Genomic DNA, 15854 nt, shown 5'->3' on the forward strand with positions numbered 1-15854 from the left:
ACCAAGGAAGGCCTGAGACTTGTAAACCATACTGTTTTTTACTGCCTGATCTGCTAATGAACATCTGTACCTATAAGGAGCTGCTGGATGTATGAAGTCTCTAGGAGAAGGCTGCTGCCAGATACTTACTAGGGTGGCATGGGTGGTGTGAGATATTACAGGTGTTAATGCAGATGATTCTCTATTGGCACCTGAACATGTTTCTCACATGAAGAGGCTCTTCTGGTGTCACTGTCAGCCTAGTTTGCTTTCTCTTCCAGTTGTATGAAGTTTGACCTAAGTAAGTAAGCTGGTTCTTCTCCACTTCTTATCCTCACCATGGCACACAGATTTTAAGAACCAGGATGGTGTGGGAAGAAGATGAATCCAAGACAGGGGCGCAGACATGGCAGAGTCTGTCCCAGGGTAAAAATCTGTTCTTTAGAGATAGACTATTTTTGACCATTAAGACACTAGAAATCCTCTGATTATGCTGCAGGAAACTGTGAGGAAAGAAGAGCAGCCTATGTAGAAGCAGTTCCATAGGTTCTTTTTCATATGTGTTTGATTTAAAAACCAAATGTGTTTGATTTAAAAACCAAACAAATGACACTTAGGGACATGTTCTAGTGATGGGCTTGGCAGTGCAATGTTAACAGTTGGGTTGATGATCTTAAGGGTCTTCTCCAAGCAATGATTCTATGATTCCATAAGTACGTACATAAAGCAGACCCAAGTACTTCTGTCAGCAGGAAACATTGATGCCTTGCACCATTTCTAGCTCTGGGCCAAGGCAGTACTACTTCCCATACTTCTCATCACCTTACCTATGAATCTCTCCCAGCTTACTTACAAGAGCTCTGAACCTGCAGGATTTGAAGCAGTGATATTAGTTCACAGTGCTGGTCACTCCAGTGCTGTGTAATTGCTGCTTATGCCAGAGACAGGGTGACAGAGCTGCTGAAATCTGATAATTTCACATGAATTTACAGTTTGCAACCATCTGCCTTACTGCTACTGTGAAGGACAAAGCATGCAAACAATAACAGGACATCAAGTCTGACACCAGTGCATCTTCACCTTCCTTCCAGACAGCAAAATGCATAATTCACATGCAGTCACAGAATAAAGGTCAACTTGGAATTTGCTGGCAGTATAATATCTGGAATCCTAAGATGGTGGCTTGTAGATACCCACAGCATCTTCTTCAGTGTCAGTAGGACCCTCTGGTTGGTTCAGTGGCCGAAGTAGCTCAGCACAGATGCCTGTATCACTTTTCCCACACAGTAAAGATCACCAGTCATTTCTCCTCCAATATTTCCAATCATTTCCAACATGTAGGAGAGATGAGGCCCTGCAGACATTGCCGTGGGTAACATGTGAGGCTGACACTTGCAGACTGTGTGTGCCACAGCTGTGCATGGTTTGAGCTGTACAGGTCATACTGGAAGTCTCCCCAAAGAGGCCACATCTCTTCCTGGCCAGTTGCTCTTGCAGAAGAGTTCACTGAGTTGAGCAATAGTTCTATTCTCATTTCATATAAAATATAAGAAAAATAATGAAATTTGGTATTAGGTTTTGTTCCAAACTTATCCTGACAAAAGTCCTCTCTTGAAGTACAAGTTAGTTTTGGGCAAAATGCTCTAGTCCTGTCTCTGCAGCAACACTGCGCACAAGAGCAGCACTTAATTCAGTTAATCTTATGGGACAAATAGCTGGAGACAAAAACCTCCAAAAAAAGTTCTCAGTTGTATTCCAAATCAATCAGTGGCAAAGGGATTTAGAACAAAGTGCTTCTGCACTTAAGGCCTGAATTTATTGGAGCTATCTGTCTAGGCAGAAAAAAACAATATGCTCCTAAGTCCCCTATTCCCCCATAACAAAAAAGCAGATGGTTGTGATGTTGAGAGTGAGCATAAACATGAGACTACATCAATAAGAATATATAAGGTACCATAAACTTGCCCCAATTAGTACTTTATTTCAAATACATTAAATGTAAATATTGGTTTTCAGTGTGACTTCATTTTATCAGAAGTGCCCTCATCACTTATAGTAGCCTGGATAGCTGTTAAGATGATAGCAGGTAAAGAAGCTGGGAGGGTCTTTGCATGGGTTCCACAGAGATGTTTATTTCAGCCACGCATGTGGATAGTCCAGGGTCAGAGGGAAAGGCAAAGAGAGATCTCCTGGTGAGGGTCCAGGTTAAAGTACATGGGTGTTCGGGGAGGGGGGAGCATCAGGGACCAATTACCAGGGGACATGGTGGTGGCACAAGGGGGGGGGGGTTAGGGCATAGGATCCAACAGAGACACGGGGTGGGAGTGACAGAAAAACTGAGGGACAGGGAAGGGACATGGGACTGACCCAGGGAACAGAACAGGGATACATTGGCAGTACAGAACAGGGTTTGCTATGAAAGAAGCCTCTTGTGTCTCCCTAACTAGGGAATGACTTTCAGGGTCTCCAAAATCACTGAGTTACAGAAGAGTTACTACACATCCTTCTGGCTCAAAGTATACTTGATTATTTTGTGAAATAGAAGTGACAGAAAAAATATTGTTCTGACTTACTGTAATGTACAGGTTGGGGAAATTAATCATGAGCAATCAGGCTCAAATTCTTTTAGAGAGGGGTGGAAATGGAAACCTACTCCTTCAGATGCTGGCTGATTATCTCTGGTGATACTGTGTAGAGGAAAAGGCAATGTGTATTTGTCTTTTATTTTATTTTATGAACAGCCATATTGAAATAATGGTTCTATGTGCTAAAATCTGATGTCAGAGACTATTTTAAGAGAGTCCAATTGTTCTTTAAGAGCTTTTTGTTTGGTAAACAAAATACTTTTTGATCTTGATGTACTTAAGAAGAAAGTGGAGTAAATTAACCAGTTTTATATAAAACTACAGTTCAGAAATCAGAACAATTTCCTTTATCTTTCTTTTAAAATGTATCTTCAGAGTAATTTAAATCATGACATTTTTCTTTTTAATGATATCCTGCCTTCCATGCACCCCACCTCCCCAGTGGCTTGCAGCTCTGATATTTCTCCATTGGTCAAAATATTTATTGTATTTCATACCAGTTGAAGAATGTTAATTGATGATAACTTTTGTTCATTGTTGATCTTAGACAAAATCAAACTAAAAAAATAAACTGTTCCTGGTCTCAATTAGAAGCAGAGTAGAAGCTCCCCTTAGTAGAAATAATTGCTTCCAATCCCTGTGCACAAGAATGTCTTTTTCAAAGTAATACAATGATATAAAATAGTAGTTCTGTCCTTATGTAACCACTGTATTAAAATTTTAAGCTGAAACTTTTTAAACTAGTAAACCATATACTTAATTTGTTGTCCTCTCCAGAAGTCTTTTTTTTTTGTCTCCAAATTTCATATGGATATATATACCTTCTCTAGCTCTATATATATTTAATTGTGAAAACAACAACAACAAACAACAAACCAGATTAAACAAGAGTCACCAAAAGCAACATGGCAGGCATATTAGATCTCAGCAAAGGAGCATTCAAGAACCTGCTCCACAATAGGAAGAGATTAAATCTGAAAATTGGTCTCTCACCATACAGGTATCTCTCTTGAAATGTCTCCTGCTTTGCCATTTTTGTGTGTCTGAAACAATTGGCCACATTGTTAGTACAGACAGGCAGATGCGGGTCCTGATTTGGGAGTCACTGGAGCTTGTGTCTCTGACAGCAATAATTTACACCTCCAGGGGTTAAATTCAGGTGTACAGCAGGTCTTTCTGGCAAAAAAAAAAAAACAAAACAAAAAAAACCAAAAAAACATTCTCATGATTATTAGTTGCCTTTTTAGTCACTGTAAGGACCAGGTAACAATTAAACACTGTTTTTTGTGGGTCTAATTTTTGGGTAAAAAAAATAAGATGTTCCCAAATTGCTCTAATAGATCAGACTTTCATTGGCTATTTTAGTCAATACAGTGCTGTGATGTTATAACATCAAGCAGAAAATCACAAGGTGGATTAACCAAAGGCACTTAAAATCAACAGAAAAATGGCCTGGATTTGGATTCTTCCTTCTGTTTTCAATTAAAAGCCCAGAATTCAGCAGATTTGTTAAATATTCTTTTTATATGTTAGTGTCTTTCCTTGTCTTTTCTAGCCCAAGCATACATATTTGCATCCTACATGTGTTTTTTTCTATTAGGAAAGCAACCGGATGATGAAGTAAAGTATCTTTTATTCATACCCTTGTTTATTTACAATAACTGCTGAACTTGCTCTCATCAAATGCAGGAAGATTCAGACAGCAGAAGATACTTTTCCCCCTCACACTTTAAATCTATTTTAGCCAAAGCCCAGGCTAAAATCTTCCTTTCCAGGATTTTCTTAGTGCCATATTCTCTGTGTTTGTGTAGCATGCACCTGGTGGCTTCTTACTAATTTCTTTCAACTGGGCTTTTGGCTGCAATTTTTGTTGTTTCTGTTATAGCTAAGTTACTAAGTCCATCTGTTTGCATTTGCACTGTCTGCATGTGCCTTTGGTAAGGGAGGATACTTAGTTTTAGTTTCAGGAGACGTAATGGTGCTTTATATAATAATTTAAATTTTGGTGTTTATCATAATAATTTTACATTATGAGTGGCAGTTACATATCCAGCAGCAGAGGTTTCAACCAATCAACAAAAAAATGGATTGATAACTGATAATAAAAAATGCAATTAGGCCTATCTCTTTTTGCATTAGTATTTATTTTAATGAATCTCAAACTTGCATCATAAAACGTCTTCAATTTGACGAAGACCAAATATGATCAAGTGCTTTCTTAAAGTGTCATGAATACTCAAAATCAAAGACAGTAAATCATATTTGATCCATATCCTGTCTGAAGCCCAGCAAGTATGCAGTGCTGATGGAAAGGGACAACTAGCGCGATTTCCAGATGATGAGAACCCCATAAATAACCCCAGTCTTTTGAAATTTTTCAGTTTCTCATGTGCAGCTATTACTGGGTCTAGTAGTAAAGCTATTCTGATGCTTTACAATGAAGGAACACTTGTGCCAGTACACAGAATAAATGACACATACTCTTTACTATAATGCCTTGATGGTACAGGATCTGCATCTTGGCCTCCAGAGGCCTAAAGAGGATGGAAAAAAAATATAGTATTACAAATGTGAAGTCAGTATTAAAAATTCCAGATCTGACATATAGACTCCAGTAAGTGCTTCTAGTTTTTTGTTTCTTTCCTATTTCTTCAAACTCTTCTGCACGGCCAGTCTGTAAGCATGGCTCATTCTTCTGTACCCAAAATGACAAGTGATAAGTTATCCAGGTGCATAAACACTGAAAAACTTGCATCTAGTCTGTGTATCCAGCTGCACAGTGGCATTTTACCTCACACAGTTTTGTTATAAAAAAGGTTTAGTGCCCAATACTTGAGCACAGAAATCCAATTCCAGGATTGTAAGCAAAAAAGTTATAAAGATCAACCAATATGGAGCATAAGAATTTTTGCGTAGCACAGTGTGCAAGTAAAAGTGTAGCTATAGCATCCTGCACTTAGTTCCTAAGTCTTTAGGGAAATTATAACTTAGAAAAGGAGAGCACAAGAAGAAAGAGTGTGTTACTTCCATGGCATTGTTTCTCTTGGGCCCATGAAATTTGGAAGCATTTATAGAGCTGGTCTGAAGCCAGCTGGATTCTTAAGAATTTTAACCTCAGCCTCTCAGTTTCTGAAAATGAAAATACAGAAAACTTTTGGAAGCTGATACAGCCATCCTGTGAAGACTGGAAGTTGGTCAATCCCGCCGTTAGCTCAATGTAACAAATTATACTAAGTAAATGAAATGTCAACCCCACCAGCTGGCAAAAAAATTCAGTCTAGAAGACTTCGATACAACAAAAATTATGTATCTGATGCCTATTCCTGCTTGGCGCAGAAATGAGTGGCTACAAACTTTCGAATTCTACTTTGTAAAGAGAAGTCTCGTGCAGCTGGTTTGAACCCACATTAAAATTCCTGTCCTGATACTTCCAGCCATATTCATATGCTCTGGACTTTTGCGGAGCTCACAGCTTTTTCTCTCTCCTGTGTCTCAGCCGGAGCAGGCCGGCTTAGCATCCTCTTCCTTGCTGCCAAGGATGGAGGCGGCTTGGGACGGGGCCCCCCTCGACTCTTCTGGGCGATAGCTTTTGCAGGACCGCGGCCAGCTTCTGGCAGAGGCTGCGGTCCCGGCCCGCTCTCGCTGCCCGCCGGACTCCAGGTATCGCCCCGGGAGCTGCTGCGGGTGCCGGTGCCGGTGCCGGTGGCGGGGCAGGGTGCGGGGCCCGGGGGCGGGCGCGGTGCCCGGAGCGCGGCCGTCCCGCCCCGCGGGGTGCCGGGGAGGGGTGTCCGCCGCACGTCACCGCCGCCCGCGATAAATCCCCGGCGGGGCAGGAGCCGAGGGGAGAAGCGTGCAGCAACTCGGGGCGGTGGTGGCGACTCAGAGGCGGGCGAGGGGGGAGGCGGCGGCGGCTGAGCTCGGCGGCAGCCCCGCTGCTGGACACTCCGCGCCCGCCGCGCCGCTCCCAGCGCTGCTGCGCCGCGGCCAGCGGGGCGAGGCCGTGCCCGCGCCCCCCGGCCCCTCGCGGGCGTGGCGAGGAGGCGGGCGGCGGAGCGAAGCTGGCCGCGGGGAGAGCAGGCAGCCGCCGCCGGAGGGGTAAGGGCACCGGCGGGGGCAGCATCCTCCCCGCAGCATCCTCCCCGCGGCGGCGGCAGGACGGGCGGGGCGGCGGGCCCGGCGGCCGGGGCGCTCCGGCGGGTTCGGCCGCCCCGCAGAGAGCGGGGCCGGGGGAGGGCGGAGGCGGCTCGGATCTGCCCGTGCGCCTCTTTGTGTTTCCCTCCCAGCGGCTGGGGCCGGTGCGGCGGGATCCGCGCGTGCTCGCCCAGGGTGAAGGAGTGACCTCGGCTTTCCTACCTAGGCGTTGTTTGAATATCGCATTCTTGGAAGTGGTGCTGCTTCACCTGAGAGTTTTCACTGCTTTCCTTTGCTTGGGGACTGGAAAAACGCCGTCTCCGAGTTGAATACCTTTAGTTTCATTAGGGTTTTGGAAATTGTAAACCAAAAGTTTTAATCAAAGTCGTATTTTGAAATGCGCTGAGGGGATACTTTGTATCAAGTTAATTGTGGATTTCAGTTTACATTTTGGCAATGGCTGTAAGTCTTTAACCTTCTTTTGTTAAGTTCCAATACTGGAAGACCTTATCTACAGCCTAATCTTCATTGATGTCTGGCTCCTTCTAAGTAGATATGAAAAGCATGCTTTTTGCATGCGGACACTGAAATGTGCGTGTGAATGTAAAATCACTTGAACAAACTGAAGTTCATAAGGCTGAAGATAAGCTATCTTTCCAAATCAACAGTGTGCACTTTTAGAGCAAAACTGCAGCATCCTGCTTTCTCCCCCTGGAACAACAGTTACAAAATCTGTATAAACTAGAGCTTTTGTTGCTTAATAAGTTCATAAGGCCAGTCCTTCAGTCTACAAATTACACTACTCTCTCTTATGCATTTACAGCCAGCAAACCTGGAAGAAAGACTTTGTCTTGGAGCTAACTCCTGAGCATTTTGAGATCATTCATCATGAAGTATGTAGTACAGGAATGGCTCAGAGTAACTACCTTGCTATTCATAGCTCAAGCAGTTTCTGCAATGGTTCTTCCCAATGCCACGCTCTTAGAGGAACTTTTGGAAAAGTACATGGATGAAGATGGTGAGTGGTGGATCGCCAAGCAGAGAGGGAAAAGGGCTATCACAGACAGTGATATGCAAAGTATCTTGGATCTTCATAATAAATTACGGGGTCAGGTGTATCCACCAGCTTCCAATATGGAATATATGGTAAGGAAAAAAGGAGAATGACATGCAGAAAAAAATGTTCTTAGAATAGTTGCTATCACTTTAAAAAATAGTATACTTTCAGTCTTAGATTGCTTGATTTCTCATTTAAAGAGCTTGTCACTTGATTGTCTTTTTATTTTCTTTTTCTTTCGTACAGGTGTGAACTGTGAGATAAATTGTCTGCTTGTGGATCAAGTGTTATGCTCTACTTATATTAATATGTTTAATCTCTCATAGCTCTCCTAAATTTAAGTGGCAGTTCCTCAGGGTTAGGGACAAATTTCCAAAATTGCAGTGCTCAATAAAGTTGATTGTAACTGTGGCCTAAAAAGTTACCATCTAAGAAGAGTACTGAAATATGAGGTTTCAAGATAGCATGCATCTATTCTTTCCCATGCTTCTAGGTTGGATGGAATGTCTGAGAAAAATGAGGGTCTTACAACAAGAAAGTCTTCTATTTAAGTTGGCATGTGTTACTGGCATGTGTTATTTCTGTGTTCAGATTTATAATGTAATGCATAATTTCTGTTTGTTTTATTTTCCTTAAGAAGCCTCTATATTTGGACTATTATTAGTGGCATTAAGTCCCATGTTTCTGAACATTGCTTTTATGCCATAGTTCAAGGCTAATTCTATCTTTCATTGCTAAGTAAATGAAAGCAGGTCATTAGAGCTTTTAAGAAGTCTAACGGTTTGACAAAAATGGGCAACTTTTCTTTTTTCTGCACCTTTTTCATCTGTCCATGTAGATATTGTTGACTTATCTGTTCACGCACCAGAGAAATAGTATTAGTGTAGGTTGAGTTGTTTATATCAAATATTATGCAGATTTCTTGACACTTTCAATGACAGAGGTTTATATTAACACATTTCCAGATCAAAATATCTTTCCTAAAATGGAGTGGAGTCTTTCAAGTTGGAGATCTGATTGAACTGAGCATATATATGTCCTGGAAAAACCATGCTTGCTTAAACCATCAGTAGAATCGTAGGATGGTTTGGGTTGGAGGGGATCTTTAAAGGTTGTCTAGTTTTATTAAAGGCAGTTTAACTTAAGTTTACCTGTATGAGTGTTACTGTATTAGACTAAGAGCCATGAGAGAACTAGTTCATGGAATCACAGGATATGTTGCCACATATCGTCTTCAAAGAAAGGGATAATAGTACCTGAAACCCCTTTAACCAATTCAGTTACAATTGTCTGCACATATTTGTAAACTTTGTTTTCTGTTGTGACTTTTTCACACCTTGTTATAATAGAGGTTAACATTTTGTTCCCAGTCACTCAGGTTGATTTTTTTACTGGAAAGCTCAAGAACAAGCTATTAAGCCTTTTTGTAAAAGAAGGATTGGGAAGACTGTTGCTTTCCCATGTTAAAATACTGCAAACCTTTTTCTTGAGATTCTATGAAAGCGTAGCTGATTTGTAGTTATGTGCCTTTTTCCATTCCTAATGCCATACTACATTTGCCTGTCTTATGTATCTTGGAAAGGAGAATTTGGATATATTCACAGAAGTAGGGTTTTTGACAGCTTTATTCAAAGATTCCTCCAGCACTGCACATACTTGGACTTAGACTCTGTGTTAGGTCTACATCTGGAACAAGCTTTCTTTTGGTTTTGTTGTTTTTTCTATGCTCTACAATGATGCCTGAGCCAGAGAGTACTAGTAGCATGGAAAAGCAATTACCCAATTTTAACATCAAGGATGTTACTCAGAACTGAGCAGCAGCTTTCAAAAGGGAGGGATTCAATTCTTGGCATATTATCCAAGGGAATGAGGGATTAGGATAGGCAGGGGCCTGAGACCTGTGAAGGCCAAGGGTCTGTCTAAAGTGTGTGGTCAGAGGGATAGATACCTGTGGAGGGACAGGGACCCATGAGAAGGGTGTGGAGAGAGCTTGAGTGGTCAAGAAGGTGTTGAGAAATCATTGAGATGGAGAGAAAGAGCATTTGATGAATAGATGTGGTTAAGCTAAGTCCTGTGACTGTGATTTGGATCAGAAGTTTATGGAAGGAGGTTAAGAGCACAGAAATTAGCTGAGAAGCTATTTGAAAAGTCCACACCTGTTCATTAGTGGGGAGGAGGATTGTATCTGGAGGAGGAAGGTGAGAGTCAGTATTGGGAATGGAGACAGGAGGGTTTAGAAGACAGTAGGAACCACAAGGAAGAACAAGGACAGGATTTCTGATTGTTTGCACAATATATTTTTATGGTGCTCTTAGAGTTTTTCTTTAAATGTCTTACCCAAGATAATTATTAGTGCTCCAGAAGAGGGAAACCATGCATCTAAATGCTTGCCTGATGTTTAGTGAGATAGATGAGTGCAGCTGAAATACTTTTGTCTACTTTTGGTGTGGTTTGTTAATACCTATATTAATAGTTCTCCTGCTATTGGCATAGTCATGTCCCTGCAAACTGCCCTTTGTATTAGTAAAGCCTCTCCTCGTGAATAGAGCTAGTTCTGCTTGGGGGTGTGAAGCTTTATGTCTCACTGAACTGAATGGAGATGAGCAAGGTCCAGGTGCCTCCCTGATAAACCTGTGTCTCTATAAATCTGTGGCATTGTTGAGCAGTTTAAGATATCCAACAGTGCTTGGAGCTGGGAGAAGTATATGGGGCTGCAGGCTCTCTGCACCATTAGGTTACCTTAGATGTTCCAGGCTAATAGGCAGCTCTGGCTGAAGTGCCTCTGTCCTGCTTCTGCTGAGGGAATGCACCTGAGTTGACAGTGAGGCTTATCCAAATACTTAAAGGATGAGATTTTATTTTAAAAAATGTAATTTTAGGGGTTTTTTTTTGATTCAGAGTCATGACAGTCTCCCTTCCTGGCAGAATCAGATGAGTACCAGTGCTGATAAAAGAACATTGGAATGCATAGCTAAGGAATGGTTGGGATGGAGTGCCACACTGGGTAGGAGCTATTGGTTTTATTACTCACTTAAAAAGTCCAGCCTTACTTTTGAGATAAAGCCTGCGTCATAAAATCGTGGTTCTATTAAAACCAAAACAAAACAAAGAACAACAACAAAAAAACCCAATAAAAACAAAAATGTTGTATTACTTAGTTGTACACTCTTCCCCTATGCTTTGAAAAAGCATCAGAGACCTAAAGTTACAGTGCAGTAAGAGTCGCAGTAGCTAGGTCTAATGAGCAAAGCATTCTCATGGTTGTCTGGCTGAACTTACTGGATGAAAAGTTCATTTTCCCAAGTACCGTGGCACTGGTGGTGAGCAGTAAAGGATTCCTAAGATAAGAGGATAAGAATAAAGCATGTGGAAAGAGAAACTTCTGCAATGAAGCACCCCAGCTTCCAACAAACAGTAGTTTAGGGATTTCCTCAATCTGTTGTACTTTTTGCATCAGATGGAATACTCTCACAGAGAGTTTTCTTTATTAACCTGAAAGCATCTGAGTCCTCTTGTACTTTTTGAATCCGTGGCATCAATTTGCAGAGCTCTATAGATTTAATCATGCAGTGAGTGAAAAAAGTAGATTTGTCTTCCTTTTAATTTGATCTTCTATTTTATGTCTTATTTTTCTTTATTGTGAGAGATAATTTTCTCAGTGATCACAAGGCTTTCAGCTGAAGGATCCTAATTTCTTTACTTGAAAACTGTTCTATCTGAAAAGCTGTTCCATTTTGCTATGATTCTTCCATTTTCCTTTTAAATCAAAGGGGACAAACTATGGCATACTGCACGTTGTTATAGTTGTATTTTTTTCTTCACTTTCTAATAATTTCTGACATTCTTTTACTTTTTGACTTCATGTCCTACAGCTGACATGTTTCATAGAGCTATTGACAATGACTTCAAGATCTTTCTAATGTTCTAAGACGTCATTTACTACATTACTGTGTATACATAGTTGGCTGTTCTCTAACAATGTCCTTATTACTTTTTATTGATTTACATTGAATGTTACAAGTCCTTTTGTCTTCCGATCACTTAGCATTAATGAGTCTCCTGACTTTATCTTTTATTTTTCCTATCCTGATTTTATCTATCTTGAATAGTGAATACCATATTGCATTCTCTTTTCTTGGGCTGTTGTGGAGAAGATATGCTGCAGAGACTGTGGACATGTCTTGCAGGGAATCTGAAAAATTTTGTGTTCTTAAATCCCTTCTCTGTCATTTATCACTTCTTTCTTTATCTTATGATAGCTTGATTTTTTTGTTTGTTAATTTTTTATTTTAGGAACTCTGAGGAAAACTTAACTGCACTCAACCCTTTTCCTCATGTTGACACCTTCAAGGTATCATATATGTGGGAGTAATTATTTGTATATTTAATATTTTTTTAACTTATAAAATCATTCCAATGGAAGTTGGTTTTTAGTCTGTGGCTTCTCAGGATCTTCTAGAAGCTTTTTAAAATATTATCAACTGAGTGCTGGTTTTTGTTAATGTGGTAACAAGAGAGATAGTGTACTGCACAGTAATAAGGAGTTTAATGAGCAAGTCCTTCCAAGTTCTTGAAGGATATTGTTGGGTCCCAGCAATTTGATACTTTCAGTATTCTCAGTTTTGGCTATTGTTTCTTAAGGCTGATTTGGATCCTCCACCTCACCTTCTGTCTCTTTCTGTATGGAAGAATTCTGGTGTGAGAACGTGCATAAGCTTCTCTGTAGGGAACAGTATCACAAAAATTCATTAAACTCCTCTGCAGTGGCCTTATATGACCTTATGACTGCATGTTAGATCATTCTTTCCTAGACCTTCTCCTTCAGAGCTGAGAAAGTTTTTGGGTTGTTGACATTATGACTTAAATAGAAAAAGAAAAATCTTTTTTTGAGGTTATGATGAACAGTGTGTTATGAAAATGCATGGCAAATGCATGTTGCGTATTTTTTTAATCTGGATTGCTTCCTTTTAAAGGTGTAAGGAACATTTTCTTTTTGCTGTGCGTATGAATTTAACTGGAAAGTGCTCTACTGTTCTAGAGCCTCCTGTGCCTGTCCAGCCTCTCTTGCCAAAGACCTATACTTTAAGGAAAAAAAGGGAACCACCATGCTTTATCCTCCTAGTCTTTGAGGGTTTTAGTTTTGTTTTTTTTTCAGAAGTATTAGTTATGTATCATGAACTGAAATTGCAAAAACTTTTTTCCCCGAGAATTTAATTGGTAACATTGCACCTTAATAAATACAAATATATTAATGAAAAACTTATTTTCTTCATGACTGTTGCAGTTAAAACTTTAAAAAAAGAGTCTTTGTTATTTGGATAGTGGAAGTTGTTAATTCCTCTATATTCCAAACAGTTTTAGTTTGCAAAATAAAATGGTTTGCCAAGAATAATATTCACAAAAGGAATTTTGGCTAATGAATTTCTAATGCACTCTATTTTAAACCAGTCTTTTAGTATTCATTCCTTGATTTCATATATATTTTCCCAAACAAAGAAATCAAATGATTTATGTGAGACCCTCATTCCACGAATGCGCTTTTGCTGTACTTAAAAGAGTATTCAGGTTTCAGCTTGATAAATAGCAGAGCATTTCAACCTGGTATTTCTTGGCCCCAAGCCATGCACTGCATTTTGTAATTACTGTAATTGGAGACACCAGTGTCTTGTAGGGCAAGAAAGTCTTTGCTTATTTCATTATCTCTAGACTTTTGGCCCAATCCTGCCAATAAATACCAGGGATGTCATTACAAAGCTCATAAATTGCTTCTATCAAGTTGCAAATTGAAAAACTTGTGAGGAAAATACAAAGTTCTAGAGGTGCTTTTAAAACAGTTCAGATTAGAATATTTATTTGATATAGCTGTGTGATTCTTCAGGAATATTCTGGATGTGATCTGGCAGCAGTATTGAACGCATATTTTGTTCACAGAAAGGGAGAAAAAAAAGAATTTTTTTTTTCTTTGTTTGGTATAATGTTGATATAATACCTCTGAAGGTCTTAGTTTGAAAACCTTAGTAGTGATGTGTTGAAAGTGCTGATATGATGCAATTCCTTTCAAAACCATGCCTAATTTATAACTTCAATGAAGGGCCTTATATTCTGGGAGGCTTGAAGGTTTGCCTCTCCATTTCAGTAGATTCATGAAACTTTCAGAAGAAAAAAAATTAGGAAATATTACTTATTTCCATTTTTAAAAATCTTGTTGTAGGCAATCTTCTGTTATAGTTAAGTAGAAACCACTGGACTTTGGATTATATGAACCCACTAATGGATAGAGCTCTTGCATGATAGTAAAAGGTTGTTCATGGCATCAAAGTGGCTGAAAAGTGATCAAAATAAATTTTATTGCTATTTTGTGATGTGTTTAGGTTCTGCGATCAGTTTAAGTCAGGGAGTAACAGCTCTTCTCTATTTGTATCTGTAAGTTCCCAGCTGAGGTATTTTTATTTTTGTAGTATTCCTGAGAGAGTTGCAACAGCATTAGGAAACATAAAGGAAGATCATGTAGTGGACATACATGTTTTGGTGATTTTTTTCTCTTCTGAAATGCCCTGTTAAATTTCCTAGACTTTTCCGACAAAACATTTTGATGTCTCTGTTTAGTGTATCTTTCCCATCTTGCCAAAACTCTTCAGGGATGCTTGGTTAAAAACAATTCCTGTTCCTACTGAGCAGAGGGATTTGGTTCGTGAAATTCCCTAAGTGGCTGAAGAGCACTTTGGGTGCCAAGAACAGAGCAGCTCTATTCAGAGTGAACCTGCCCCCTTTCCCTCTGGTTTTCCACTTTTCTGCTTCACTTCAAAGATTGGTGGAAGTGCTTCAGCTTCTTTGCCTGTGCTCAAAGGCTACTGACTCTGCATCAAAGAGCACAGTGACGTTGACTTATCCTCTTATTCTCCCTGGCAGTTTTAGCAAAGGATTGTGCAATGTGAAATGGCTAAGAAAAAAAAGTGGTATGACTTCTATTGATGTAATGCCAACAACAACTAAGCAGCTCCAAGTAAAGAAACTGAAAGTGGAAAGTAGCAAAAAGGCTCACTGTCTCAAAGTTTAAGGGAGACTTCCTAAAATAAAATAATTAGCAATACAGGACAGACACTGTTCATCTTTTATTTTTGCTGTCAGAGAACTTTGTCCCCAACAAAACAAAATCATTAAATATTAATCAGTAGTAGCAGAATCTAAGGTCAAGTACAAAATATGAACAGAGCACAGAAAGGATCAATGAGATTTATAAAAATAGTGCCCTGTTGCCTGTCATCTTCATATTTGCCTCGAAATCTTCCTTAATTAATTTTTTCTTTTTAATTTAAAAAAATATACTTACTTCTTAACATTATTTCATGAAATGAGAGAAATAAAGTTATCCTGTTCTATGTAAATATAATCAGCCTTAGATTTGGCACGAATGACCATCATAGAAAAAGTGTGAGTCATTCAAAAGACTATCCTCTGGTAATATAAAATGGACAAATTTCACTTTATTATGAAAAAAGATAAGAGTTTCTTAAAATGAGACTGTTAAATCCAGATTTTGGCTGCCTGAGACATATCACAATAGATTCGTTCTGAATTCCCTGTTGGATCTTCAAGTGGTCAGGGATTCCTTTAATACATTTTCCAATGTTTTTTTGAGATTTTATTTGAAAATATTTCTGACTGTAGTGTCAGGTTGCATATGATCAATAGATGCTTTCTTGCAGTAAGTTCAGTTCACTTATGTCAAAACAGAGTGGTCATCCTTTAAAAGCTTTTAGTTTGACACATATTTGAGATACCATGGCTAATTCCTGTTCAAAGTCCCGGAAATTCTGTAACATCTCTAAAACTGCTGTATGAAAGTAATCAGTTACAGTGAGTTTAACCTGGTAATATCAACTAGGATTTGAGGTAAAGACCTGTGCTCTGGTCTGTTTGTGATTAGCTATAAATATTCATGAATACTATTTGTAATGAATGTGTGCAATTCATAATTTGACAATGGACAAACTAGAGACTTTAAGACCAGCTTTCATGCTGTTGCTTCTCTTCCATTCATGTTGGAACATAGAAGTGAATAGATGATTTTTAGTCATGTTCTAATAGACATTCTTAATGCA

At 39.5% G+C, this 15854-nt stretch overlaps 1 protein-coding gene across 1 annotated transcript in view; it reads left to right on the forward strand.

The window, feature by feature from the left end:
• The first annotated feature begins 7583 nt into the window (after positions 1-7583).
• Positions 7584-15854, forward strand: part of CRISPLD1 (cysteine rich secretory protein LCCL domain containing 1) — a 34794-nt gene continuing 26523 nt past the window's right edge. The window contains exon 1 of the mRNA XM_062502485.1: positions 7584-7841. Coding sequence (XP_062358469.1) covers positions 7584-7841 — 258 coding nt within the window. The remainder of the gene's footprint in view (positions 7842-15854) is intronic.

Source organism: Cinclus cinclus, chromosome 1, assembly GCF_963662255.1.
Source record: "Cinclus cinclus chromosome 1, bCinCin1.1, whole genome shotgun sequence".
Lineage (NCBI taxonomy): Eukaryota > Metazoa > Chordata > Aves > Passeriformes > Cinclidae > Cinclus > Cinclus cinclus.